The sequence below is a fragment of the Halichoeres trimaculatus genome, unplaced genomic scaffold (genome assembly GCF_033239565.1).
Source record: "Halichoeres trimaculatus isolate MK-OKI-2021-1 unplaced genomic scaffold, fHalTri1.1 fHalTri1_scaffold_5, whole genome shotgun sequence".
Lineage (NCBI taxonomy): Eukaryota > Metazoa > Chordata > Actinopteri > Labriformes > Labridae > Halichoeres > Halichoeres trimaculatus.
Window position 1 is genome coordinate 36,093,695 of NW_027437183.1, and position 27,932 is coordinate 36,121,626.

At 41.7% G+C, this 27,932-nt stretch overlaps 1 protein-coding gene across 1 annotated transcript; it reads left to right on the forward strand.

Moving 5' to 3' along the window:
• Positions 1-757: 757 nt before the first annotated feature.
• man1b1b (mannosidase, alpha, class 1B, member 1b) lies at positions 758-27,928 on the forward strand. Its single transcript, XM_074669844.1, has 15 exons — positions 758-1,015; positions 1,157-1,282; positions 3,600-3,719; positions 4,097-4,205; positions 4,300-4,466; positions 9,752-9,882; positions 9,968-10,071; positions 10,213-10,392; positions 11,343-11,491; positions 16,704-16,892; positions 17,048-17,238; positions 21,407-21,527; positions 21,715-21,909; positions 22,126-22,257; positions 26,442-27,928. Exons 3-15 carry the CDS (start codon positions 3,615-3,617, stop codon positions 26,655-26,657), a joined length of 1,989 nt encoding a protein of 662 aa, XP_074525945.1. The 5' UTR covers positions 758-1,015; positions 1,157-1,282; positions 3,600-3,614; the 3' UTR covers positions 26,658-27,928.
• The last annotated feature ends 4 nt before the right edge of the window (positions 27,929-27,932 follow it).

A 27,932-nucleotide genomic window follows, 5' to 3' on the forward strand; every position in this document is an offset into this window, starting at 1 on the left:
GAAGGAATTAATAGTGTCTTTTTATTTTGAAAAGTGTGGCTTTACTTTTTAATGGTCTTGACACAAAATTTTTATGTCGTGATGTTTTTGGTGATTTAGGAGAGCAGGTTAGATAACGTGACACATCTCATTACTGTGGACCTTTGCCTTAAATCTCTATTTTTCAGAGTGGCAATATTGCCTCTCTGAAAAATCAGATGTTAAAAAAACGGGAAAAACTTGACACAGGCTGAAATCCAATGAAGCTGTACATTCAATTGATTGGGGGGTTGCAATCTTAATATTCTCTGAACTGCTGAGTTCGAAAAAAGTTCACCCCTGTACAGTGTGTGCCGATAGTAAAGTTAGCGATATAGACAGGAGACAGCGACGTGTCTTTATATTGAAATTTTCTTAACTTATATTCAATTTATCTATTCATTTATTTGTTTTGACATCTGATATTATCCTTGGAATAATTTCTGCAGCAAAGACTGAATAATTAATGGATGAAGTTTACATGATTTCAACCATTTCTTATATCGAGAAGAAGTCATTAGCTGTTGTCGTATTCGAATATGCTGAACTCGACAAAGATTCATCAACTTTGGATGAGGCAAAGAAGTGGGCCTTAATCGTCTGTGCAAATGGCAAGACTGTGCCCACTTTTTTGGGTGTCAGTCTTTTTGAATTCATTCTGTAAAAAGGTATTACGTTTATTTCCGATGTTTCAATGGTGTTCCTGAATGCAGCACGGGTTCATTCGAAACCCATACGTTGCTGTCAGAAAGCCTCTTCACGTTCCACTGTAAGCTACAAGTGGATGACAGTTCAGTCATTTTTATATATTTTGTGATACACTCGACGAATGAGGAGTACCGGTCGTGCGGGCATCAGCATCGGTAATGTGTTTTAAACATGAGAAGACCCCCAAGGTTGTTTCTGTGAGCTCACGGCAGTTCAAACATTGACTGCTGTTTTCCCTATGGTGGTAAACTGGTTGCACATCTGACGTTTACAGTGGATACTTTACGAGGTAATGTCAATAAAACACTGAGTATTATTTTTCTGGATGATGTTTAAATTTTATCGAACTATGTCTCTGTTTAAAACGTTTTTTATATTCGTTTAATTTTTTTGTTTAAAGATTTTTAACCCATGTTATCACTTGTGTTAGGCCTCAAGCCATGCCTCGGTGCACAGTGGGGTTGTGAATCCGCCAGAACGTCACTTCGAGCGGGAAGGTGCAGGTTAAGTCGTCGCTGCAGCGAGGCTCCTCCAGAGGTTTCCTCTGTTCTGTTAGGTAGAGTAAAATCAGTGTGCTGTTAGTGTCAATCATTTTTCCAACATAATCATTTAATATTGTTTCTTTTATGTCATCCTTCAGTTGCAGTAAGACGAAAACTAATAACTATTGCAGCCTGTTGATTATCGATGATGCTATTGCAGATGTGGTAACAGCTACAAAGCTAGCTGTGCTAACTGCCGTTGGTCACTCTTAGGGTTTGTTGTGAATAAAGTTAGTTTACCGAGAGTAAGTTAAAATTGAATTGATGAATTAACATCTGGAATTTGATATAGTTCTTGGCTGTTGTAGGGTAACCCAGCTCACTTGCTTTGATGTGTTATTCTTTTTTTTGTCTTAAGAGTCAGTTATTTGGGATAATTTGAGACTTCTGCATTTTAGCTAGCTGTCTGGGAATTAGTGTAAACCTAGCTGATTCTCTTTACAAGAATGACAGGTTGACAGGGAGTCTGGATATGTTGTGTGTCCTGATACAGGAGCAGGTGAGGAAAAAAAAACTTCATTTTAGCCTCATAGAGAACAACAACCTTCTTATCTCATATCTGACACGTGGTTCTGGTGTTTCATCACAACCACACCTATATTTACCTGCCAGGTTCATTGACATCCTTTCACAATGGTCTATGTGTTAAGACAGCATAAAGGGCTGCATTGTATACCTTGCTTTGTTATCTCAATTTCTTGAATCATAAGGCTGTAATTTACAAAATGTATATCCTCTTGTGTTAAACACAGTGTGAAACTAGCAGTTTGCAGTGATATATGAAGAAAGAAGTCACCTACTTTTGTAGTAGATGTCTACACAGTCAGACTTTTTTCATTTTATTTTATTTTCTTGCAGCTAAAGTCTCCTGCTGAACACGTGGTGGCAGATTCAAAGTAGTTTACATTGGCTCAGCGTTTTAAACTTGGATGCTGTGTCCAATGTTAACTTTTATTTCAAGTCCAGAGGTACAACACTAAATTCAGCTTTCAGTCCAGAATACTGTGTAGGTTTTTAGTGATCCACATCATTCAAAGCTTCATCGAAAACAACTGACCTATTTGACTCACCGGACACACTTTATCTAATCTTTACAAAATGGTGGACAGAATGAAAAATAAAAGTGCCTCTAGCATACTAATGGTTGTGCAATCAGAAAGAAACGATTAACTGTGGCATTGAACCAGCTTCACTGAGGTTTGTTGGTTAATCCCTCGATAGGTATTCTGCTTTCATATAGATCAGCTGAATTAATTATCTGTAATCATTAACGTGACATAGAACCCCGTTTTTAACTTCAAATAACTAAAAAAGAAAAGACTTTTCAGAAAGGGGACAACTTGGACACAATGCCAATGTATCACCACACGGATACCATACAGATGTAAGAAACGTTTATGTCAAGGTGTAACCACTAGGGGTGGGCATTTCAAGCAAAAGAGCTATTCGATATTCCCTCGTAACTATTCCCAGATTATTCAGAGGTCCCCCCAGTAAGCCACCGCCCACCCTTATACACGTACCTGCCCCAACATTACACTTTGACAAAGATAGGGAGGACTGTTATGCTCTGCATACCGGTCATCAAACTGACTTCTTGGGTGACAAAGCCGACTACTGAATGTTGATCTGCAGACAGCGCCGCACTTTCCGCTGCATGCCTCGCTCTCACACGGCTGTGCAGAGTTATTCATGATTTCTGATATGCTGACTAACCTTGCAGAGATTACACCGCACCTCATTTTTGTTTCTTTTCTGGAGTTTCTGCACTTCCCAATCCATTTTTGAGTTTCTCCTGGTTCTTGTTTTGACCGTAAATCCTCCAACCTGTTGCCTCCTGGTCTGGCTCTGTTTAGTGTGTCGGTTTGCAGCAGTGGTCAAGTGAAAAATGGGCATTTTAGATAGTTGCAATGTACAACTTCCTGTCCTACTTGACCAACTTTTTTGTGAAATTGATGCGTAACAGCTCCGGCTTCCTGCATAAAACTGTGATCTGCCACAGACAAGACAAAGCCATCGTTACACAAACTATTCAATTGTTTTATGTTAATGGCTCCTCAGTAACCACAGCTCATCTGGAATAACTGGGGAGACAGAGTTTTTGACCTGCGCTGCAGCCAGTCACCTCACTCCAAGCTGAGTGAGCTGAAGTCCATTTTCTTGATACTTTTGTCCAAAGTAGTAAAACAGGCGTTTTAACTGTGAGGAGAGCCCAAAGTGAAGACATGCAATGTTTACAGTTAAACCTGAAGCCAACTTCATTCTTGTGTCTGAACACAGGTATCACCTCCTTTCCAACACTCAGGTTCAACACGTTCTTCTTCTTCTCAGGGCTGAACAACAGACATGCACTCTCCACCTCGACAGGACTATGTTTCTATAAGCTTCGCTGAAAAAGGAGGTGGAGGTTACAACAACAGTAAGCAGTGGAGGAGGCAGTCCTGCTGGAGGGTAAGTGAGCTGCATCATCAGCTGATCTGTCCAAAGAGGCATTTCCCCCCTCTTTCTTTTTTCTGTTTTTACAGCTTTCATTTCCTCCCCTGCTAATCCCTGATAAGGATGAGAGCACTGCTCTAGTCTGGTGTCCCTCTTTTTCCAGCACTAACACTTTCCAACATGACTGTGCTGAAAGATACAGTGGGTCTGAGGAATGCACGGTCCTCTTCTTTTCAATGCTGTATGTGTATGTCAGATATAAACCATAAAAGATATCACACAGTGTTTGAATAAGGAAACTAAAATGGTGCAGAAAGGAAAAAGAGATGTTGTGAAATCATTCCTATACCACTCGTGTTGTGAAGTCGGTGATGTTGTTTTCCTTCCTGCAGAAATGGAAGCAGCTGTCCAGACTGCAGCGTAGCCTCATCCTCTTCCTCCTCGTGCTTCTCTTCATTTGTGGAATTTCTTACTACTCTGCTGTTACTGAACACCTCAGAGGTACAGAAACCACACATCAAACATTTATTAGACCCCATTTGTTAATGGAGGCTGTTTTACTTTCGTGCTGAATGTGTTTGTGTGTGTTTCCCAGGCCTTACAGATGGAGAGCAGGAGACATTCACCAAGGTCGTCCTGAGGCCTGTCATCCCTCTTGGACAGGACACGGACACCATCGTCGTCCTGAGGCCCGTCATCCCTCATGTGCTGCCTGAGCCTGTTAAACAAGGACAACTACCACTGCCAGAACAAACCTCACAGGTTACTACTTCTCTTTGCTGATTCTTTTAATGCTCGCACAGATTTTAAGTGTACTTAAGGAGGTCAAAGCTGTTTTTGTACATGTCACTACTTTGTTGTCATTTGAAGAACAAAGAATTTCAAAGAGAAGAAACATTTCCATTTAAAGGGGACATATCATGCTGATCCCTGATTTATTTTAATACTTAAATATAATATAATAAATTTGAAAACAAGACCTTTCACCCCCTGAATTTTCAAAAATGGGATATTATATTTTTTCTGATATCCTAGAACGAGATTTGATGCCTCTGAAAATAGGTCATTGCCATTCGGCCGCGAGATTTTGACCTTCGTGACGACACGAGGATCCTTTCTTTTTATTGGAGTAATCTGATAAAGCAGCTCCTCCTCTGTGATGTCAGTTAGTCACACAACCGCCACCGAGGGATACACCCACCAAGAGCTGAGTATCCCCCCTCAGATGCTGGATGCAGGGACTCTGCTCTGCTGAGCAGCTCAGCTTTACATGGTGAATTAGCAGTTAAAACACTGTAGTTTTAGCAGACGTCGTAATACTTGTGAGACTGTGATATTTGCATGCTTGTTCTGACATGCACTGTGAACCTGGACCACAATAATGCTGCAGTAATAACATAGTGACAAACTGACGGTAGAGGCGATCTTTAGACTACACTTTCAACATGATGGATAAAACAAAGTCTGCCTATATTTCCACGTATAAACTATACATGTTACAGTACCGGTTTGACTCACCACACTGAAGCGTCCTGAGATGATCTGTGTCCAGGTGGATTTTCTTCCTCCTGAGCTGCAGAACCGTCCGGGTCTGACTTGGGGTCCAGTACAAAAGGACGTATCCTATACTCTGCCATTTTATTAGTGCTATCAATGCCTTACGGTGAAGTATTGGCAAACAGCAAACTCGCTCGGTCTGCCCCAATCAATATGGCGATTTTGTAAATACTGTCATGCTGCAAAAACCGCCCCCTGGCTCTACCCCCTCTGCCCCTCTGATAGAACTGACCAATCAGAGCACAAAGGGCTGTGACGTTGCGAGGTTACTGGAGGTCATTCTGGAAACTGAGCGTTTCAACGAGATCTTCAGAATGGCCTAAAATGAGGATATTGAGAACGCTATTGTGGGGAAATGAAGGAACTAAATGACTTGTACTGAGGGCAGAAATGCTTTACAGGCATCCTAGTCTGGCATAGTGAAAAGGAGAAACAAGCATGATATGTCCCCTTTAAAGAAGCACTTAAAATGTCATCTCCATGAAATAGTTGTATTCAGCGTTAATGCCGGGGTTTCTCAAAGTGGGGTTCCAGGACCCTCAGGGGTCCGTGAACCATAGCTTGGGGGTCTGCAGAATAATTTAAAAATGAATGTAAAAAAAAAGCATATCAACAAACTGGGCTCTCTTGCTCCAAAAAATATCAGCTATTTTTCCCAATACTATAAAAAAAAAAAACTCAAAACAAAAAAACACCTTGGTGCAGTGGTGTGCACAGACTTTTTAAAGGGCAGGGGCAAAGAGAAGAAAAAAGGCACTTATAACGTGTTTCTGTCACACAGGAGGACAGTTTATCATATTTTAACCTCCCTCGAGGGCAGTTTATTGAGCTTTGCCAACCATGAAGGCACTTGGGCACATGTTTTGGCTCCTTAGAGGGAACTTTAGCGAGCACATTTTTGCTCCAAAGAGGGCACTTCAGCATGTGTTTTTCAACAACTGGGCCGTGTGGGGGTTGACCACCCTTCCTGCCCCCCTTCTGTGCACACCACTGCCTCAGAGGTAACATTCTCTCAAAGTTTACAAAATAAATTACATTAAAAGAGTAAATGTAGCCTAATTCATGATTACAAAATACTATATGATACATTATTAAATAGAATTGATATTATGCTGATAATTGTTGGGATAATGAAGGGTCAACCTAACCTGAAAGGGTCCATGGTCTAAAAAGTCTGAAAACCCCTGGTTTGTGCTGATGACATGAGCACACATTCACTTTGCATATGCAGACTGGTGCAAACACTGATTGTCAAACTCAAAGCACATGAATTACAGCTTACCTCCCACGTATGCAGCCAGTAGCAGCATTAAAAGAGCACAACATAACTGAACAACAGCAGCCAGCATAGACAGGGAGGTCAGCAGGGTCTGTAGAAAGTTGTTCATGACAGGATAATAACTGATAGCCAAGCCTGATGCTGTGTGTTCTTTTGGAAATGAGCCATGTGAAGAATTCGACATAGACCCACCATCTTTGAGACGACTCAGCAGAGGAATGTGGGCGTCTGTTTCTCCCTTCTTACAATCATTTTCCTCAGACTGTACTCCCCAAATAGATGTTCTGTTTTAATTGTTACTAATGAGTTTGGATGTATCAGAAATGTGTTGGATCGTGAACCAGGTTGTAGGATGAAAAACACTGTTGATGCTGTTTTTTAAAAGGAAGTGAAGTATTGAAACTGGACCACTTGAAGGAAGTGCTTGTTTTTAGGAAGGGATGTGAATGAGCCTGGCAGGTGGATATAGGTGTGGTTGTTATGTGATGAAACACCAGAGCCACATGTCAGATATGAAAGAGGAAAGTTTTTCTCTTCTTCTTCTGAAATTCAGTTTTTTTTCCTCACCTGCTTCTGTAGCAGGACACACACCAAACCTTTCTGACAATCTGGCATTTTTGAAGTGAGATTCAGCAGGGTTCACACACTAATTCACAGACATATAACTGTTAAAATGCAGAGAAGTCTTCAACTGTTTTAAACAACTCTTAAACTGATACTCCGGGATGGAACAAGTTGGGTCCTATCACAAGGTTTAGGGCAGAAATTACCCCTACAGCAGTGATTTTGTGCAGCAGAAGCCCAGAGCGCTCACACCAAACACCCCCTCCCTGCTCGTCTGCCAGTTTCCTCTGCACTCAGACGGGGCCTTATTTTACTTGACCAAAAACAGAAATAAACGGACTCCCACCGAAAAACTCTGATATAGGTCTGCATTCACACTTTACTTAGAGAATTTTCAGCACGTTACTTTCACACAAAAACACAGCTAAATAAGGCTCTAGTTCTCATCGTGTCTCTTCGTCCTGGCAGACTACCTGCGTTTGTTTATATCTGGCACGCTGTGCGCGCGGACTGATACACTAAGCAGCGAGCGCCTCATAGCGAGCTGTGGCTCTGCAGCGGAGGTAGCGCCGTTTTACGACACGATGAGAACTAGAGCCTTATTTAGCGGTGTTTTTGTGTGAAAGTAACGCGCTGAAAATTCTCTAAATAAAGTGTGAATGCAGACCGATATCAGATTTTTTCGGTGGGAGTCCATTTATTTGTGTTTTTGGTCAAGTAAAATATGGCCCCGTCTGAGTGCAGAGGAAACCGGCAGAGGAGCAGGGAGGGGGTGTTTGGTGTGTGCGCTCTGGGCTTCTGCTGCACAAAAACACTGCTGTAGGGGTAATTTCTGCCCTAAACCTTGTGATAGGACCCAACTTGTTCCATCCCTGAGTATCACTTTAAGGTGGTGCACATGTATAGCCACGTCTTGACTTCCTCCACAGTTTAACTATTTTGACCTGTGATCAGTTTTGTGCTGCGAGTTCATTTTAACAGTGGTTAACATTTAATTACAGGTGTGTGTTTGTCAGACAGAGTGCACTACTGTGGGAACCTTCATCATGCAGGGAAACATATTTCAGTAGTTTGCTTTGGATTTAAATTATGTTATTATCTTGTTGGCTCCTTAACCACATATAAAGTGCCTCCTAACTTCTTTTGAGAAGCGCTACATAAATAAAGGTAGGGCTGCAGCTATCGAATATTTAAGTATTTAAGTATTTAAGTATTTGACTGAAAATTCTATCGATTGATCAAGTAATCGGATAAAACACATATTTGTTTAGTTAAAGAGAAGTGATTTTGAAAATTTGTTGACAGAAAGTGTAAAATCAAGTGACTTTTGGTGACAAGTTTTAAGTTCTGTGCGATCTGACTAGATATGAAACATTTTAACTAGGAATAAGACATTCTTGAAAGATTTTGAGTCTTTGCAGTGTTCAGACTTAAATGATGATCCTGCTGTATTGGAGCACTTGTGGCTCCATTACTACTTGATATTTTATCCTTCACTGACCTGTGATCTAAACTTGATAACTGCCTAGTTAGCTCTATTATGCTTTTGTTTTTTCACCTTCTTCACTCTTTATTGGTGTGTTTTACAGATTATCTTCAACACTACACAACGTAATCAACTTTCATAAATTCTTTTCATTTAAAGTCATTTGCATGTAACGGTCATAGTTCACCCCTCCCCTATGTAATGGTAGGGGAAACACTGCACTCTGTTAATGTGTAAAGAACTACAAATAAACTTTGTTTGGTTGACTCTTTTTGAGATGTTAAAATATCGTCCTTCCTCCACTATTCATTCACATGCAGTCTCCTGTGCAGTCACTCTGGCCATCCAAGCCGTGCCATACTCTACCAGTCGGCATAATGTTGTGCAGAGAACTCTGCTACAACTTCAGTGACTTTTAGGCTCATATTAAGTCGTTTAGGTACGACACAGCCCTCTAACACCCCCACTATTGTTTAAAATGACTGTTGAGAAAAGCAGTCGCAGCGATCGTATGTCATTGATTACGAGTGATGTCCACGTTTGTGCGGATTTATGAAGTGTACCGCACTGAAGCTCACCTCTCCAAAGGAACCAAAGAGGAGAAATGAATCTTGTGGACCATGCTGAGAGACTGCTGCGAGTGAGACGTCCGTCTGTGACGGTCTGTGAGTGATTTTGGATAGGGGAGGGGCTCAGCGTGTGCGGCTCGTAGAGTAGCAGCTGATGCAGATCAATACATGCTTTCATATCAGTCTCCAAACTCCAGGAAAGAAGCTGCATTTGTTTCTAGTTGCTATTTTGAAAAAGAGGTGGCTTGATTGGTCTGAAACTCTCTAAATGTGGCCCCAGCTCTATTTAAAATACCACTCTTTGATCTTTTGAAAAAAAGAAACGATTCCTCAGAGAAAATTACTCCATCATTGTTTGTAATCGAGTGCCTGGAATTATTTGAGGAATCGTTTCAGCTTTCAATAAAGGTATTAATTTCTCTATCCAAAGTGAACAAGGACCAGATGGTAAAGGAGCTGAAAGAGAAGCCCAATGTATCTGATCAGTCTGTGTTGGAAATGGATTCTACATGGATCCTAGATTTTTTTTAATAGTTTGACTTTATATATTTAATTTAAAGTTAGTACTCTTATTACTCTTTTTTTTCCACAGAGGAAATTATCCAACAAGAGAGGACCCCCGGTCCTTCACAATCGACTTCAGGTGAAAGGAAACAGTTCAGAAGCAGGGCAGGGGGACAAGGCAGCCAAAAGAAAGAAAGAAGGAGAGGAGGGCGTCATCAGGTGAGACTTATTGTGACCTTAAAGTGTTTCTTTGTTACATTATAGATGGTTATTATTTATGTCTTTAACCCCTGGTGTTCTTCAGCTGGCGTGGGGCAGTGATCGACACTGAGCAGGGCACAGACGGGACCAATAACAACAAGGAGGATTTACCCACCAACCAGAAGAACCAATCAGCAAAGGAGTTGGGTAAGTTTTGCTTCATTTACCACTTTGTTTTATCTCTTTGTAAGTAAATTAAAACATCCACATCATAGATTCCAGAGCTTTGCTGTCTGTAGAAATAGTGATAAGAAGAGTAACAGGCTCTCGGTGTGTGCTTTGTCTCAGGAGCCAGCAGGCTGGAAGCAGTGCGAGACGCCTTCAGACATGCCTGGAAGGGTTACAAAGACTTTGCTTGGGGTCACGATGAGCTCAGGCCCCTCTCCAAGTCCTACAGCGAGTGGTTCGGTCTGGGTCTGACACTCATCGACGCCCTTGATACAATGTGGATCCTCGGACTGAAAGAAGGTAACTGGGATCTCCGTTTCATCAGGAAACTGAATTCTTGATTATCTGTCCTGTCAACCCAAGAGACTTCTAACATCCATGAAAGTGTTGGTGTTCATTCAGCCTCAACTCAGTTTGGTTTTTAACTTGTTAAATAAATTCAACCCACGCCTGACCCAGTATACATCAGAAATCATTAGGACTAGGGCTGCAGCGATCAAATATTTTAGTATTGAGTATTCTACTGAAAATCCCATCGATTAATCGAGTAATCGGATGAAATACATTTTTGTTTAGTTAAAGAGCAGTTATTTATCAAATGAAATTTTTTCTTTAAGAAATTTTCTGATGCAGAATGTCAATAAGAGCACTTGCTTTGGTAGTTCCAAAATTTGTAAAACACTTTGACACTTTTTTTGTGCCTCATCAAATGTTGCGGACCCAAATGGCACCCGTTTCGTAGAATGACCCATTAGTCTCCAAACTCCAGAAAAGAAGCTGGATTTGTTGCTAGTTGCTATTTTGTATGAGAGGTAGCTTGACGGGTCTGAAAACTCTCTTAATATGGCCTCAGCTCTATTTGAAACACCACTCTTTGATCTTTTTTAAAATCTCCTCGAGGCGAAGAAAATTACTCGAGTAATTTTTGTAATCGAGTACCTCGAATCATTCAAGGAATCGTTTCAGCTCTAATTAGGACCACAGCGGACTCTGAGTTCCACAGTTTACAAAAACAAAGTTAAATCATGATTTAAACCTTTAAAGTTGCTAAAAAAAAAACAATCAATTAGTCCAGGAAGTTTTGTGTCTTCATTTCTCAGATCTAAACACTCTGCTTCAGTAGAGCTCTGCTTGAGAGTTTTTGTCATTCACTGATGAAATGAACCTTAATGAAACCCCTCAGATTGAAGATTTAAGTTTAAAAAGTAGCTGTTACCAGTCTGGAGCTTTTTGTGATCACTGTGTTGCAGAATTTGAAGAAGCAAAGGGTTGGGTGGCCTCAGAGCTCACATTCAACAAAAATGTGGACGTCAACCTGTTTGAAAGCACCATCCGCATCCTGGGAGGTCTGCTGAGCACTTACCATCTGACAGGGGACACTGTGTTCCTCGACAAAGCTGTAAGACATCTCACAAGCCTCCACTAACACACACACACACTCTTAGACATGCACACATGAAACACATTTATTCTTTTTAATGTCTATATTAAAAAGAAATGATGCATGCATCATCTAAAGTACACAGGTTTACTTCATTCTCAGACAGAAAAGTACATCATTAAAACTCAAACAATGGAATAATCCAGGCAACTAACATCCCAACATTTAAAGAGCGGGTCTTAAAGAAACAGCAGCTCAAACGAAGTGTTTCAGACAGAAGCTGAAGTAAGGATTTTCTTAAACACCAGTGAGAGAAAAATAGAGAATTTTGATCTGTTAATCATGTAAAGCAGAATGAAACAGAATGAAGACTGAAGGAAAATGAAATACAGGGGTGCATTGACATGAGGGTTTCTGTGAGCTCAAAACTCAAATTACTTATATATTAAATCAAATTTCCCCATTGAAATGAATTAAAGTGCAATAAAAAAAACCCACCCCCCACCCCCCAAAAAATAAAATAAGATAAAATAAAATAGAAAGATAAAAATTAAAAAATTAAACATGCCATATTTGTTACATGTTTTAAATTAAGAAAACAGTGCATATAACAATAACAAATATTATATACAACAATGATACAATAGTATGTAAACCAGTTTAATAAACTGGTATTATTAAGCTAAATGTTCAACATTTTCCTTGGAGATGAGACAAGCTGAAGATGCCGACGGAGGTGGAGGAGAAAGAATGAACTAAATAACTGAATCTGATTGGCTGACTTTGCCTTTTTCTCCATGCTTTCCTCACTTTCATCTGCAGCTGTAGAAACTTATAAAAACCTCTCCAATGAGCTCTGCATCATCTTCCCTTTCAGAATGTTTCTAAAACAAGTGAGGCAAGTGTCATTAAAGAGCACTTCCAGCTGCAAAGTCTGAAAGTTTTACAAAATATCTGCAAGCACCAATGCGAGCACAACACTGATGCTTCCACTGCGAGCTGAGTGAGACACAGGATGCTGGGCAGATGTTGCAGTGTCCACTGTGACGTTCGCTGTGGCGTTCGCTGTGCCAGCATTGGGGCATCTGGTAGCTGGATAACCTGAATTTTAGCTCTTAACTTAGAGCAAAAAATGATCAGAGAGACGGCTTGTATCTTGAAAAACTTGTGAGTTAGAACATTTGTAAGTCAAGAAACCACTGTACCCCCTCTTTAAGCCAGGCACACACTGTACAGTATTCCAAATCGTTTGACTCAGCTCCATCTCAAACTGCTCGACCAGATCACTTAGTTCAAAAGTTTGCAGCCTACAAATCATGTTCTCACACTATACAATCCGATGCTCTGACACGCGTTCACTCACTGTACGTCAGCACGTCGGACTCTGTATCCTTCTTCTCCTATGGTGTTTGGGATAGTGGAGCAGATACGTGAAAAAATCGTTCACATGATGATGCAAGCATGAAATTTGGTACAGACACTCTCTAAGAGACACTCTTTTGAAACGAAATGTTAGACATGCCAAAATTCAAGATGGCGGCCATTTTTAAAGATGGACGCCGTTGCTATCAGACGATTCTTATTTCAAAAGTTCAAATGGTGATGCAAGCATGAACACTTGTTATTTTTATATATTTCTATTGGTGATGTGAGCATGAGTTTTTGCACATACACTCTCTAACACTCATGAAAAATCAATTTAGACACCCCAAAATACAAATTGGTGACCATTTTTCACGATGGGGGCCATTATATTCAAGATGGCTACCATTTCAGTTGAACGCTCATTATTTCAACTCAAACTCAAACGGTGATGCAAATGTAAAATTCGGCACAACTACTCTTTAAGGGACACAAAAACTATGCTAGACATACAAAAATTGAAGATTGCCGACATTTTTCAAGATGGCCACCATTTTGCTCTAAAAGCTCTGTTTTCAAACACATCAATAATAATGACAATACTAATAATTTAATGGTAAAAACAATAATTATATGAATGCTAAAAAGAATACATTAAAAGACGTTAAATAATAATAATAATTGTTATTACTATTAAAATAATTCTATGAAGAAAAATAATAATAACCTGAAAAAATTATATATGTTTTATGCTACAGAGGTAAGAGAATTAAAATACAGGCACTTATTTTGGAGGGAATATATATATATTTTTTTTTTAATCAAACAGCTTAAGTTGGAAGGTACAAATGTTTCAGGTTGGGGTTCACCTGCACAGCACTGTGCAGCTGCAAGTGTGAATAGAAGAGTAAGCAGCCAGCTTGAGTCTTTGGTATGGCTCAGTCTTTGTGTAGTTATCTTTTCTTTCTTTCTGTGTCTCTCTGTTCCCCTCTCTCTCTTGCTCTTAAAAAAAAAAAAAAGTATATATATATATATATATATATATATATATATATATATATATATATATATATATATATATATATATATATATATATATATGTATATATATATATATATATAGTATAGTTTCCTCTACACTCAGACGGGGCCATAATTTACTTGATGAAAAACACAAATAAACTGACTCCCACCAAAAAACGCTGATATGGGTTTGCATTCACGCTTTATTTAGAGAATTTTCAGCGCATTACTTACACCGCTAAATAAGGCTCTAATTCTCATCGTGTCTCTTCGTCCTGGCAGACTACCTGCGTTTGTTTATATCTGGCACGCCGTGCGCGCAGACTGATACACATATACATTTTGGTTACTCATCATGTTTTTCCGCCAATTTCACTTCCGGTTCCACCGTGGTCAGCAACAGACATACAAAATAAAAGCATGTGAGCAACATGCACTAATGCGCGATAAAATATTCAACGGTGTTAATAGATTGACGGGTTAGCGTAAAAATAACGCGTTAACTTGCCCAGCACTAGTATATATATATATATATATATATATATATATATATATATATATATATATATATATATATATATATATATATATATATATATGAAAGCATAAAAAGCAAAAAAACAAAAAAAACAAAGCCTCCCTTGTGACTGTTACCTTGTTTTAGTAAGGGAGCTTGTGTACTCTGATGAACTCTGTGAGCTTTGCCGTTAGGGGGCAGTTCTGGCAGGTTTAACCAATTCGGACAGGTCAAGGGTAAGGAGTTAGACAAAACACAGTCAAATAAACACTCTTGGCTTACAGTTTTGAAGTTTCGAGTGGCTGTAAATGGTTCCTTGTAAAGGGACCTCACGAGCACTCTTAACACCAGTTTTCTAGTACGGTGGTGGTTATCCTGAAAAATGACTACCATTTTGAACATTCCTTGTTCAAATGAGTGGCTCAGAAGGAGTATTTGTGCCATCTTTTAAGCTTGCATCACCATTAGAACCATTGAAAAAAGGAGCATATAATAAAAATAGCAGCCATCTTTAAAAATGGCCGCCATCATGACATTTTGTTGTGTCTAACGTTTTGTTTCAAAAGAGTGTCCCTTAGAGAGTGTCTGTACCAAATTTCATGCTTGCATCACCATTAGAACTTTTGATATAAGAATCGTCTGATAAAAATGGCGTCCATCTATGAAAATGGCAGCCATCTTGAAATTGTGTCATGTCTGACGATTTGTTTCAAAAGAGTGTCTCTTAGAGAGTATCTGTACCAAATTTCATGCTTGCATCACCATTAGAACTTTTGATATAAGAACTGTCTGATAGAAATGGCGTCCATCTATGAAAATGGCAGCCATCTTGAAATTGTGTCGTGTCTAACGTTTTGTTTCAAAAGAGTGTCCCTTAGAGAGTATCTGTACCAAATTTCATGCTTGCATCACCATTTGAACTTTTGAAATAAGAATCGTCTGATAGAAATGGCGTCCATCTGAAAAAATGGCCGCCATCTTGAATTTTGGCGTGTCTAACATTTTATTTCAGAAGAGTGTCCCTTAGAGAGTATCTGTACCAAATTTCATGCTTGCATCACCATTTGCACTTTTGAAATAAGAATCGTTTGATAGAAATGGCGTCCATCTTTAAAAATGGCCGCCATCTTGAATTTTGGCGTGTCTAACGTTTTATTTCAAAAGAGTGACCCTGAGAGAGTATCTGTACCAAATTTCATGCTTGCATCACCATTTGAACGATTCTCTTGAAATTTTACAGTTATCTGCTCCACTAGGAGCTGGACTCTTGTATTCAGCTCTGCAACATCAAAAGGAGGAGAAGAAAAAACTCAGAAGTGGGAGATGCACACCAAAGATGCTCAAGAAAAACAAACACACTGCCTTGGCAATTTGTGCCATTCTGTGTGAAGAGACAACACAAAAAAGAAGAAGAAGAAAAGACATAAAGACAAGGAATTGGCTGGGCAGATGTGGGCAATACTGTCTCTCAATTCTTCAGAGCAGGAGGTCCACAGTGACAGCTAAGCTGAACTTTAGACTAACTTCATCCAATTTGAGACCAGCTTCAGAGATTGTGCATCCTCTGTGCGAGAGGTTGAGGCAAGTCAGCTCGTGGCACTGCTCTTACTGTGCGATACATTCACAAGGAGTGATCAGGATTTTGAACATGTTTCTCGGGATCCACGGATTTGTGATCAGGAGCACGTCGTGAAGTGTCAATCTCTCCTTGTTACCCCACGTATACTACACGAAGCACGACACACGACTGAGCTGAAATTCGGCCCAATCAAAAAAAAATAGTCGCACAAGTGGCAAATCAGCTAAAAACAAGCTGGCAATGGCACTGTGTATGCCCGGCTTTGAACACATTTCAAAAGAAACGGTGTGGTTGAAATTAGTGCTGCACAATAAATCAAACCACAGTTGTACGGTATATCTAATATCATTTTTTTGTGTATTTGTATTACAAATACAGGATCAACAGGCTAAAGCTTTAAGGAAAAAAATAAACGGATGAAAAAGGAACTAGACTGAAACATTGTGTTTCTTTAAAAGTAATATAAAGCTAAAATTTGACTTAACAGTGCTGTAGGGACCTAAAACAGTACTGTACAAGCTTTCTATAGTGGTATTTTGAAATTCAAAATGTACAAAATTAATATTATTTGTTTTTAATTGTAAAATACATATTTTATAGCTACCAGTAATGTCTGCACAGCCCTTCATAACAAAGCATGTAGACTCGTCCCTTGGTTTCAGTAGTTGACCAGGAACAGTATTATCAGAGAAAGTTATGGTCAATTAATGAATCTATGGTTTTAATATGACCTGTGTCCCTCCCTGTAGAAAGACATCGGCTCCAGACTCATGCCAGCCTTCAGAACACCATCCAAGATCCCTTACTCTGATGTGAACATCGGGAAAGGCACCGCTCACCCCCCTCGCTGGACCTCGGACAGCACTGTTGCTGAAGTTACAAGCATCCAGCTGGAGTTCAGAGAGCTCAGCCGACTCACACAGGAGCCTCAGTACAAGGTAACACACACACACATAGATACAAGGTCAGAAAAAGCTTGAGCTCAGGATTCAACTGCCCATCTGTAGGTCGTTGTTCTTTATCCATACAGTCGATTTGTTTGATCAGTGTCATAATCCGTGCGGCTTAACTCAGAGGACATCTTGTTTTTCAGGATGCGGTGGCAGAAGTCACAAACCAGATCCACAAACTGGACGGAAAGCTGGATGGTCTGGTGCCGATGTTCATCAACACAAACAGCGGACAGTTCACCCACCAAGGCATCTACACGCTGGGAGCCCGAGCAGACAGCTACTACGAATACCTGCTGAAACAGTGGATCCAAGGAGGCAAGAAGGAGGACCAGTGAGTTAGAGCACAGATACACTGAGTTCACTCACATTAATGACGTTTGATGCCTTTAAACAGCACCCTGTCGAATGAAACATCAGCTTTCACTTCACATTTAAAGTCTTCGTTCATTTAGAAGAAAAGCAGGAAGCTGAATATTTTCTGCTGCTGTTGAAGTTAACTCGTTGATATCAAATTAGTACAAAGGCCTTTAAACCCCACTCCTTATTTATATATTTATTTATTTTTACCACGAGTCGCATGCCCGCTATCTGTGATTGTAAACCCTCAGCTGCCCTGTGTGTAACCAGGAAGTGGTGCAGCAGTTTTGTTGTTTAGAGGAAGGAAAGAACAGACCTTTACCAGAAACAGATAAAGAAATGGAAACATGATGCAAGCATACATCGATTTTTCTTACCAGGTTTTTGAATAAACACTACTTCCCTGAACAAAGGGGTGTAATGTGCTCCCCTGATACACCTGTAGTAGCTTTACATGATTTACAGCTAAAAAAAAAAAAAAATCCCTATTTTTGCCTCTGGTGTTTTAGAAAACCCTATTCCAGCCTTTGGAGTTTGTTTTAGCTGCTCTCTCTTTAAGGCACCTCTCTCCACAAACCCCCTTCACTCTGATTGGCCAGCTCTTTGGAGGTCTACCAGGGGCAGAGCTGCTGGCAGACCGTAATGTTTGAAGCCTGCTCCTCTAACACATCCTGAACCAGTTAGGAGATCCTCATATGATGACCTCATCATTTCAGCAGGTCTGGTGAAGATCTGGTGAAGATCTGGTGAAGAGCTGGTGAAGATCTGTTGCTATTTTTAGAACAGAGCGTTTTGATCAGTTTACAGACAAATTCAGGGATTTCTACGACACCTGGATATGTACAGGTTTGAAAATCTGCACATCATCATCAGATCAGATCAGATCATCAGAGTTACTAGCTGTTCTTAACAAAACCAACCCATCTCAGCACTCTGAAATTGTTAAGTCCAGTGTTTAAGGCAGCATTTGGTGTGTTTGTCTGAGTTGGTGGGGCTGCTGTAAGATTACTAAAGTGGGACAACGATCCGTCCAGACACTCAGACACGCTCGAGGCCACAGGCTTAGATTAAGCAGCTTTATGTGTCTGAATGATTCGTGTGAAGTGTGTATTTGTGTCACTGTGGGTTTTGGCCCACATTAATTAGTATGGAAATCTAAAGCTAGGTGGCTGAGAAAAAAACAAACAAAAACAAACCATATTTCAGTGTATTATCCAGAACCTTTCACTTCAGTGACAGGGTGAAAGTCATATTTTTAAATTTTCAGCTAATCGCTTGCTGGAGTGTTGGACACACTGATTACATTCCTCACACTGCCTCTCCCTGTGTCTCTGCTTTTGTACATCAGAAAACAAACCTTTCTACTTCCGTTTTGATAAATGGGGCTCACTTTGAGCAAGAAAAAACTCTTCAATCGAACTTTGAGCATGTTTCTGTGACAAAGAGAGCAGAAGCTGCAAATCTAACCTGAGAGTTTCTCAGTGCAGCTTAACGGCTTTAAGAGAAACTAGTGTCAGAATAAAAATCCAGCTGTTTGTTGTGGATGTTTTTGGTTTATGGTTATAAAAATAAACCAAAATTCAAAGTCATTTTCCATTAGAGGTAAGGAGTACGGCTGGGACGATATGCTTTTTACCTGCTTCAATCCTTTTACAATTTTCACGGAGCCGGTTTGATTTGAATTGTGATTCTTCAATATTTATGATTTTTGCAATTCTAAGTTTGCTTTTTTAACACCAGACCATGTGAAAAAAGTTAAATGATGAAGATGATGTACAGAATATATCAGAGTGTTGAGGAAATTTCAAGAACCTTGACGAAAGAAGAAGACTCAGGAGACTCAGGTGGCTTAAGTTGAAGTAGTTTATATTAGGGCTGCAACTAACGATTATTTTTAATGTCGACTAATCTATTGGTAATTTTTTTTGATCAGTCGATAAATCAAGATTATTTTGTGTTTTAGCCTAATTTGGCCTTTAAAATTCAACCTGTGTGTTGCATTTTCACTGCATTTACTCAGAGCTAGGTTCTTACATCTGATTGGTCAGCCCTGTGTCATGTTTTTTTTTGTTTTTATTTAATTCATGATGACATAAAAATAAAAGAACAATATAAAAAAACAAAATAAATCTTCAAATGAATGAGACAAGTAATAAGGAAATTAAGTTGTTCGCAGTGTTGGTTGGCAAGACCGCTTATTAGTGACTTAAGGGCTTGTTTTCTAATGTTCAGTTGCTCGTTGGGGTTTGCTTTGCTCTCTGTGTGATCCTGCCTGACTCTCTCCCAGCTCTCCATGACAACACGTTAAGTTTCGTTTCTCTACATCTCTGATGCCGAGTCAATTCTAACAGACCAGTCCATGTGCTCATTATTTATCATTCCTGAGATTGGGATTGCTGTGTCTATCTATGAGCCAGTGGGTTCAGCTTAGCTTGGGAACTCAATGTGTGAAACAGTGTTCAAGGAGACAGGAACGTGGGAATTGGATCCAACTCAGACCGGTAACACACTGTCTCTGTGTGACAGATAACAGATAACTTTAAGGCCAAATACAGGTGTTGTTGTGACAGGTACAGAGGCAGTTTACAGCTAACCAAGGAGGCATTAAGCATCCGAGATATCAACTTTTTTCCAACTCCAAATATTGAAATTTGAAATAATAAAAATGATTTTTGAACAAAAAAAAGAATCAAGATTTATCCATCCATCCATCCATTTTCTACCACTTATTAGGGTCGGGTCGCGGGGGCAGCAGCCTAAGCAGGGAAGCCCAGACTTCCCTTCCCAGCAGACCCTCACAATACGTTTGGGTCTACCAGGTCTGACTGGCATCTTCCCCCACCATTGGAGCCAACTCACCACCAGGTGGTGATCGGTTGACAGCTCCGCCCCTCTCTTTACCCAAGTGTCCAAGACATGTGCCCGCAAGTCCGATGACACGACTACAAAGTCGTTCATCAAACTGCGACCTAGGGTGTCCTGGTGCCAGGTGCACATATGGACACCCTTATGCTTGAACATGGTGTTTGTTATGGACAACCTGTGACAAGCACAGAAATCCAACAACAAAACACCACTCGGGTTCAGATCGGGGGGGGGGCGTTCCTTCCAATCACGCCCCTCCAGGTCTCACTGTCATTGCCGATGTGAACGTTGAAGTCCCCCACTAGGATGGGGGAATCCCCAGATGGAGTACTCTCAAGCACTCCCTCCAAGGACTCCAAAAAGGGTGGATACTCTGAACTGCTATTTGGACCATAGCCACAAACAACAGTCAGGATCCGTCCCCCCACCCGAAGGCGGAGGGAGGCTACCCTCTCGTCCACCGGGGTGAACTCCAATGTACAGGCACCGAGCCAGGGGGCAACGCGTATCGCCACCCCTGCCCGCCGCCTCTCACCATCGGCAACTCCAGAGTGGAAGAGAGTCCAACCCCTCTCGAGAAGGCTGGTTCCAGAGCCCTTGCTTTGTGTCAAGGTGAGGCCGACTAAATCTAGCCTGAACTTCTCAACCTCACACACCAGCTCAGGCTCCTTCCCCGCCAGAGAGGTGACATTCCATGTCCCTAGACTAAGCTTATGCAGCCGAGGATCAGTCCGCCAAGATCCCTGCCTTCGGCTGCCACCCAACTCACTCTGCACCTGCCCCCTGTGGCCCCTCCTGCGGGTGGTGAGTCCACGGGAAGGGGGTCCCACGTTGCCTCTTTGGGCTGTGCCTGGCCGGGCCCCATGGAAACAGGCCCAGCCACCAGGCGCTCGCCATCGAGCCCCACCCCCAGGCCTGGCCCAGGTCCGGGCAGGGGAAACGTTAAACCAATGTTGGTTATCATCATAGGGGTCTGTGTGAGCTACACTTTGTCTGGTCCCCTGGACCTGTTTGCCATGGGAGACCCTACCAGGGGCATAAAGCCCCCGACAACTTAGCTCCTAGGATCATTGGGACACGCAAACCACTCCACCACAATAGGGTGGTAGCTCACTCATGGAGGGGAAAATCACGATTCAAAACTTTTTGAATAAAAAATCTTATACTTTGATGCTTTTTTTTTTATCCCACCTTTCGTAAGGGGGAGTGTAAACATTGAATGTTGCAGATGAAATAAACACAAAGCAGCTTTCACATCTTTGTTTTATTTCTTTTAGGTTCTTGGAAGATTATCTACAAGCCATCGAGGGTGTGAAGAAGCACCTGCTGCAGAAGTCTTCCCCTAACGGTCTGACCTTTGTTGGAGAAGTCTCACACGGACAGTTCAGCCCTAAAATGGTCAGTAATACTCAAACAGTGTCCAAATGATTGAGTTGACTGAGTTTTTGAAGGACTGTGATTGAAGTCTGAGAAGAAGTGACAGAGAATGTAAACAGACAATGCTCAGAGAGAGTTTGGAAGTACAACATCCAAACTTGGGTACTGGGACCTGATTATTACATGTATCTCTGTTGGTTTGTCTCAGGACCACCTGGTCTGCTTCCTGCCGGGTTCTCTGGCCCTCGGTGCTCACAACGGCCTCCCCTCTGACCACATGGACCTGGCCAAACAGCTGATGGAGACCTGCTACCAGATGTACGTCCAGATGGAGACAGGCCTCAGTCCAGAGATCGTCCACTTCAACATGCACGAGGGAAGCACCAGAGACATCGAAGTCAAGGTCAGATACACAAACATCCTTAAAAATGTGAATCTTTTACTTAAAAAACACATTTAAACAATTTCAACTCAGGTTGAAAAAGTAAACATGACCACATCTTCCCTCTCATGCCCCTGATTCTCAGAAAAAAGTAGAAGGACACAAATTCTCCTGCAGAGGAGAAAAAAAAGAAGTCCAGATGTGACTCACCATTTGTTGTTGTTGTTTGTGTGACAGCTGGCGGACAGACACAACCTCCTGCGACCAGAGACCGTGGAAAGCCTTTTCTATCTGTACAGATTCACCGAGGACCCTAAGTACCGGGACTGGGGCTGGGAGATCCTTCAAAGCTTTAACAAGTACACAAAGGTCAGTGGATCAACACTTTCAATACACTGTAGTTAAACCAGCACTAGGTCTTCCTCTTTCCTGCTGCAGTCATGACAGGAAAACTGAACACTACTGTGCCTTTTAACAATACGCCCCTCTTTAAAAAACTCCAAGACAACGTGGTTTACAAGTAATTTACTCTGTGTGTCAAAGGGATTTCAAACATCACCGAAGGGTTTTGAGTTTGAGTTTCCACCCAGGGAATAAATCAAAGCAAATGTTTATGTCTTTAAAAAATGTCTTCCTGAACTTAATCTGAGCCACATTCTCCTGGCAAGTAAAAAAAAAAAGTCCTATTTTAAGATATGAAAGGACAAAAGTGACACCTCAGTTTCTCGTGGGAATTAAAGTAATCTGCCAGTTGAAAAGTAATCTGCACCGGCCTTCGCCGCGCGGACAGGGTGTGACCAGCGCACTTTGCAAGTTTCTTGCAATGCCAAGAGAGGCGCATTCAAGGCACAGAGGAGCGCATCCGCGTCTCCCTCTGAGCAAATGGCAGAGAGGGAGGAGAAAAGCCGTGAGTGGGTTTAACACAGCCGAGCGCTGTTTTCACCAACCAAATGAGCGCCTCTCCTCGCCTTTAAATGCCCTGCGGCCGAGGCGCAGCCTCTGATTGGTCTGAGTGATCCCCAGCACCACGGAAACAGTGTGCTGGAAAAACCTGTTAGCGGAGACGGTCAGAGCCGCTGTCCCTGCAGCAGGAGAATGGACAGCGGGGCGCATCGGAGGACACGAAGCGCGTCACTGTGTGGACCAGCTCCAGGGAAAGATTTAATCTGTTCCTTTGTCATTAATAGGAGAACAAAATGAAGAGACAGTTAAGCCGCGTTTCCACCAAGCAGTCCGGGTCGGTTCGTCTCGGTACGGTGCTTTTAGTGGCGTTTCCACTGACTCATCCCGGGACGGATCCCTAAAAACCGAGACGAGCCGTCCCACTTTTTTGGGACCCTTTCGTACGGGTGCCAGACTGAACCCATCTGCTCTCGGGAGGTGGAGCAACACACTGCAGACGGTTGATTGGTCCAAAAAATCGTCACTTACCCCTACAGTGGCTGCATTTCTCCTGGTGGCTAACAGACTTCTCTGAAACAAAGCTTGATTACACTTTGTAACAGAGAGTTACGTGAAAATCACAGAGAGGACAAAATGCTGCATGTCTTCCATCTGTGCTCTTTGTTTACTGTGTCGCGTTTTCTTCTTTGTTGGATTTATTAGCGGGGTAAGCTGCTACGGCGTTGCGCTATTGTTTACCAGCTGTAGCTTCCGGCATCCGGCTTACACACCGCCCACCACGAGAGGGCACAGTTTGCTGTGGAAATGCAAACGGGATGAGACTTTACTGTCCCAAACCGTCCCAAACCGTACTGAACCGACCCGGACTGCTTGGTGGAAACGCAGCTTTACACAGCTGGCTTATCCATTCAGAATACTTTTGATACACCTGCACTCCTGGTTTGTCATCACCAAATAGCAGAACCTTTGGTGATACACTGTATACTCTCCCAGTGTCTCCACCTCATCCTCCTTACAATAATGTACTCCATCTTTTTAGATCAGGTTAAAAATAAAGACTAAAACAGAGGAATATGGGAAATCACGGGTAAATCCTGAGTGACATACATTTATTTTGTCTCTTTTTTCTTCGTCTTTTCTCTCCCTCTTTTCTTTGAATTAAATGAAATGAGAGAACCAGATATATACTCAGTATCAGATGTTAAGGCTGTTTATTGTTTAACTGTAAGATGTGCATCAAACTTCCAGCTGCCGTCAGGTTAACTTTCCATTATGACAAACGGCTTTAATCTGACATCAGATGTGACGGGACATTTTAACACCTGTACTTCTCAACATGAAGTATTTTACAGTCATGTTTGCCTTTTCTTGCTGAATGCTTACCGACAGAAACTTAAGAGCTTCTTCTCAGACATCTGGGCCACATTTGCTCTGAGAGAGGTGGTAGTTTGACACCCTCAGTATGGCTTGAAGATGGACATCACTAAGTCTGGGCCTGTTTCTTTGATTTCCCTCCTTTCTTTCTCTCTAGAATACGGTTTGTTGTGCTGACTGCTCTTTCTTTAGCTATGTAGCTTGTGTCTGCTCGTTTCTTTGATCCTTTGTGAACTGATTCACACTGTGCGAGTTAAAACTCCTTAAAAACAACTTTTGCTTTGCAGATGAGATGGGTGTGATTTCCCTTAATCTCCACAGAAATAACCATTCCCCCACTTCTCCTGAAACACTCTGTGGCTGACATCAACCTTTGTTTTGGCCTCTGAAAAAAAAACATTTCGTTTAATCATTTTGAGGATGTTGGCAGTGTGCCAGGTGTTTGTTTGGGTCCACTTGGGTTCACGTAGTGGGTATGCTGCATTCAGGGTTACCTCAGATATTTGTTTCTCCACTTCCAGCAGCAGACTGGGCGTTGAATGCGAGAGGCCGGATTGTCAGGTGGCGAGTTTGAGACCACTGCTCTAAGTCATGGTTGGAAGAGCACACAAATGTGGCCGTACATCTAAAAGTGGACAGTTTCAGAGTAGCACCAACTCCTCACTGGGCTGCAAGAAAGATCCTGGAGGGAGTTACACGGTCAAAACTACACCACCCAACCACCACTTCTTCCTGGTCATTTGGCAGGAGACTTCTCTTTGAAGAGCAGCAGGTTTTACACCTGTCAGCCACATCATTAATAATCTGCATATGAACCTAAAAGGGTTTTGCAACTAAAGCGACCTGGTTCTTCAGACAGCTGCAACATTTAAAAAAAACCTGATGCATATCCAATTCAGATCCACATTTAAAAGTGGTCTGAATCTGATTTAAAGATGTCTGACTCGATGTGACTTAAGCTGTTCACACTGCCAAGAACAAAGCAGATCTGAGTTACAGTTGAGTAAAATATTCCAATTTAGGTCACATATAACTGCAGAGTGAATCAGACGTTGCACTAGGTATTGTATTTGTCCATAATTTGGGCAGACAGGGTTGTAAAAATTCTGTCAAGATAAACAATGATCTGCCAATAAAAAAAAAAATGATGTTGATACCTATGAATTATAAATTTTAGCATGTCATCACAAAAGCAACTCAAATACAACATGTAACATTGATTGTGCAGAGCAATTATACTGCTTATTGGAAAAAAATAGTAGACAACCCAACCGTGCTGCTTAGAGCCTTGTTAAGTAAAAAAAAAACGCTCTCACAGCAGAACACGCTTTTTTAAAATTACACTGAAAAAATCGAGACTGTTTTCACGATAAGTCTAAAGTCAGGCTTTTTGCCAGCCTTTTTGTATTCCAGTTTACCTGAGCTCAAACTTTTCTCCTGGCCTGCGTGGATTTAAGTTGATGCACGTTTTGGCATGATCGAGGTCATGAAGCCCACGAGCAGCAGAGGAGATCAGCATCAGGTTACGTGTCTTTGCTTCAGACGACCGACTTCTGGCTTCTGTTTTGATTTTCTGGAGGCTGAAGCCTCGTTCTGCTGCTGCACTACAGACTGGAGTGACCACTGCTGCTTCAGTCAGCGTTTTAATGTCTGGAAACATTTGGGTTTACCAATCCTGCCAGGACCTGCTTCACTGAGAGGAAATCCTTTAGCATGAGGTCTCAATGTTTGAGAGAGGTGGCCCCAGAGTTGCAGCTGTCACAGATGCGTCCCAAAACATCAGCTCCATAGATCTTAAGCGCGCTGTCAGCAACAACTCATGGCAACAACATGGCAACATAATACCTAATTAATGATTTATGCTCGCCACCAACTGGACAGAAGGTCAACTGCAGGTGCTGTATGTGATTAATGAACGGTTATGTGACAGTGAAAGTGATGGACTGGATCACTCTCAGGGTTTTCCAATCCGTCAAAATGATGGTCAACCTTCAGATTTTCCTGTCATCGCTCAAAAAATTCTGTCAAAGACTGAGAATAATCGGTTAAGGTGACCTCTGGTGTGAACAGAGCCTAAGTGTGTGAAGGTTGAAGGATCCGGTAATGTGTACCAGCCTTTATCTGTGATCAAGCTGGTTCTTAGACTGTTCATTGAGACTCCACTCAGCCTCATTCTTCGTGTTAGAAAAGGATCTTTTTAGGCTTTGGGCTGATAAACTTTTTCACACTCTAAAATGTTGTTAACAAATTTTATAAATGTGTTTATTTCCTCTCAGATCTCCTCTGGCGGCTTCACCTCCATCAACAACGTGCGAGACCCGGACTACCCGAGTCCTCGAGACAAGATGGAGAGCTTCTTCCTGGGGGAGACGCTGAAATATTTGTACCTGCTCTTCTCTGATGAGCCAGACCTGATCAGCCTGGACCAGTATGTGTTCAACACGGAGGCTCACCCTCTGCCCATATGGCCTCCTACTGCGTATACTGCGTAACACACACACACACACACACACACACACACAGAGGGAGTCAAAGAACTGCACATATGAACATCACAAAGATCTCAGGGACGTTCTGATAAGATGATTCCTCAGTCTCCTGTCTCAGTGACGGGATGACCACTGGTGAAGAAAGCCTCCTTTTTCTAACCACCTGTGATATTTGCTACGTTCAAACAGCCATGGAGAGAAGTGGAGTCTGCTTCAGGCTGTGGCTGAGCTAGAGTTCATGCTCAAACTTCTTCTTGTTGTCCAGACCGCCACTCAGCATTCAACAAAAACCTGATTGTGACTTGAATCGATGATGTCTTAACCATGTTACAAAACGCCAGAGGAAGAGGAGGATTGTCGGGTTAGACTGAAACCTTTTCCGTTTAGAGCTGCTCAGAGCTTCATTTCAGTTACAGTAAACATTTGTTTCATAAAGTTACCATTTCTGTGTCAGAAACCTCCAAACTACCTGTACTTTCAGATTCCCTGCCCCTCCCTAGTATTGGTGCGGTGAGAATGGTTTGTATGAAGGAAAGCCCGGGCGTAGTGATGGAGATGAGGGGAGGGACACTTTGACGGTGTCCAGGGAAATTTATTTGTTTTGTTTTTTAAGTAAGAAAGTTTGATTGTGCCAGAGCCCTACTCAAACCCAGCTGCAGGCCGAACAGCCAATAGGAAGCCGTTACACTGCAGCACGGTAGCATTAAACACGTCTGTGCTGACGGTCTGACCCGCGCAGGACCGGGTATCTGACTGGTTCCCTTTGTAGCAAACCAACACCTCCTGTGCTGCACTGACACCCAGACTGTGTCACTGGTGTGTTTGCTCCAGCAGGGGGCGCCACACTGAGTATAACAGTCTGTGAGTGCTCTGGTTAAAACTGTTCTCAGAGACTCGGGGTCGTCAGGATGTGTAGCCAAAGCATTCTGACAGGCTGCGAGCTCGATTGGCTGTTTCTTCATGATGCTTTCAGGTCATATGGGAAAAATGACCACTTAGTGGGATAATCAGTGCTATGGTGGTTATTCCAGATGACGAGTAGAGAGTTGGTGGGAGGGTTGATTTGAGGAATAGAGTTATAATTTAGGGAGAAGATTATTCTTAAAAATGACAAATATAAGACATACAATTAACCAGAACATTTTTTTTAGTTTAAAGGAAAAGTTTGGTTCCTGCAGCTTTCACATTTTTTATAGAATGGAAAAAAACAATACACTCACCCAGAAGGCTTTCCCGATCCAAGCAGTGCTTCGAGAGATATTTAGATCCAAAATCGAG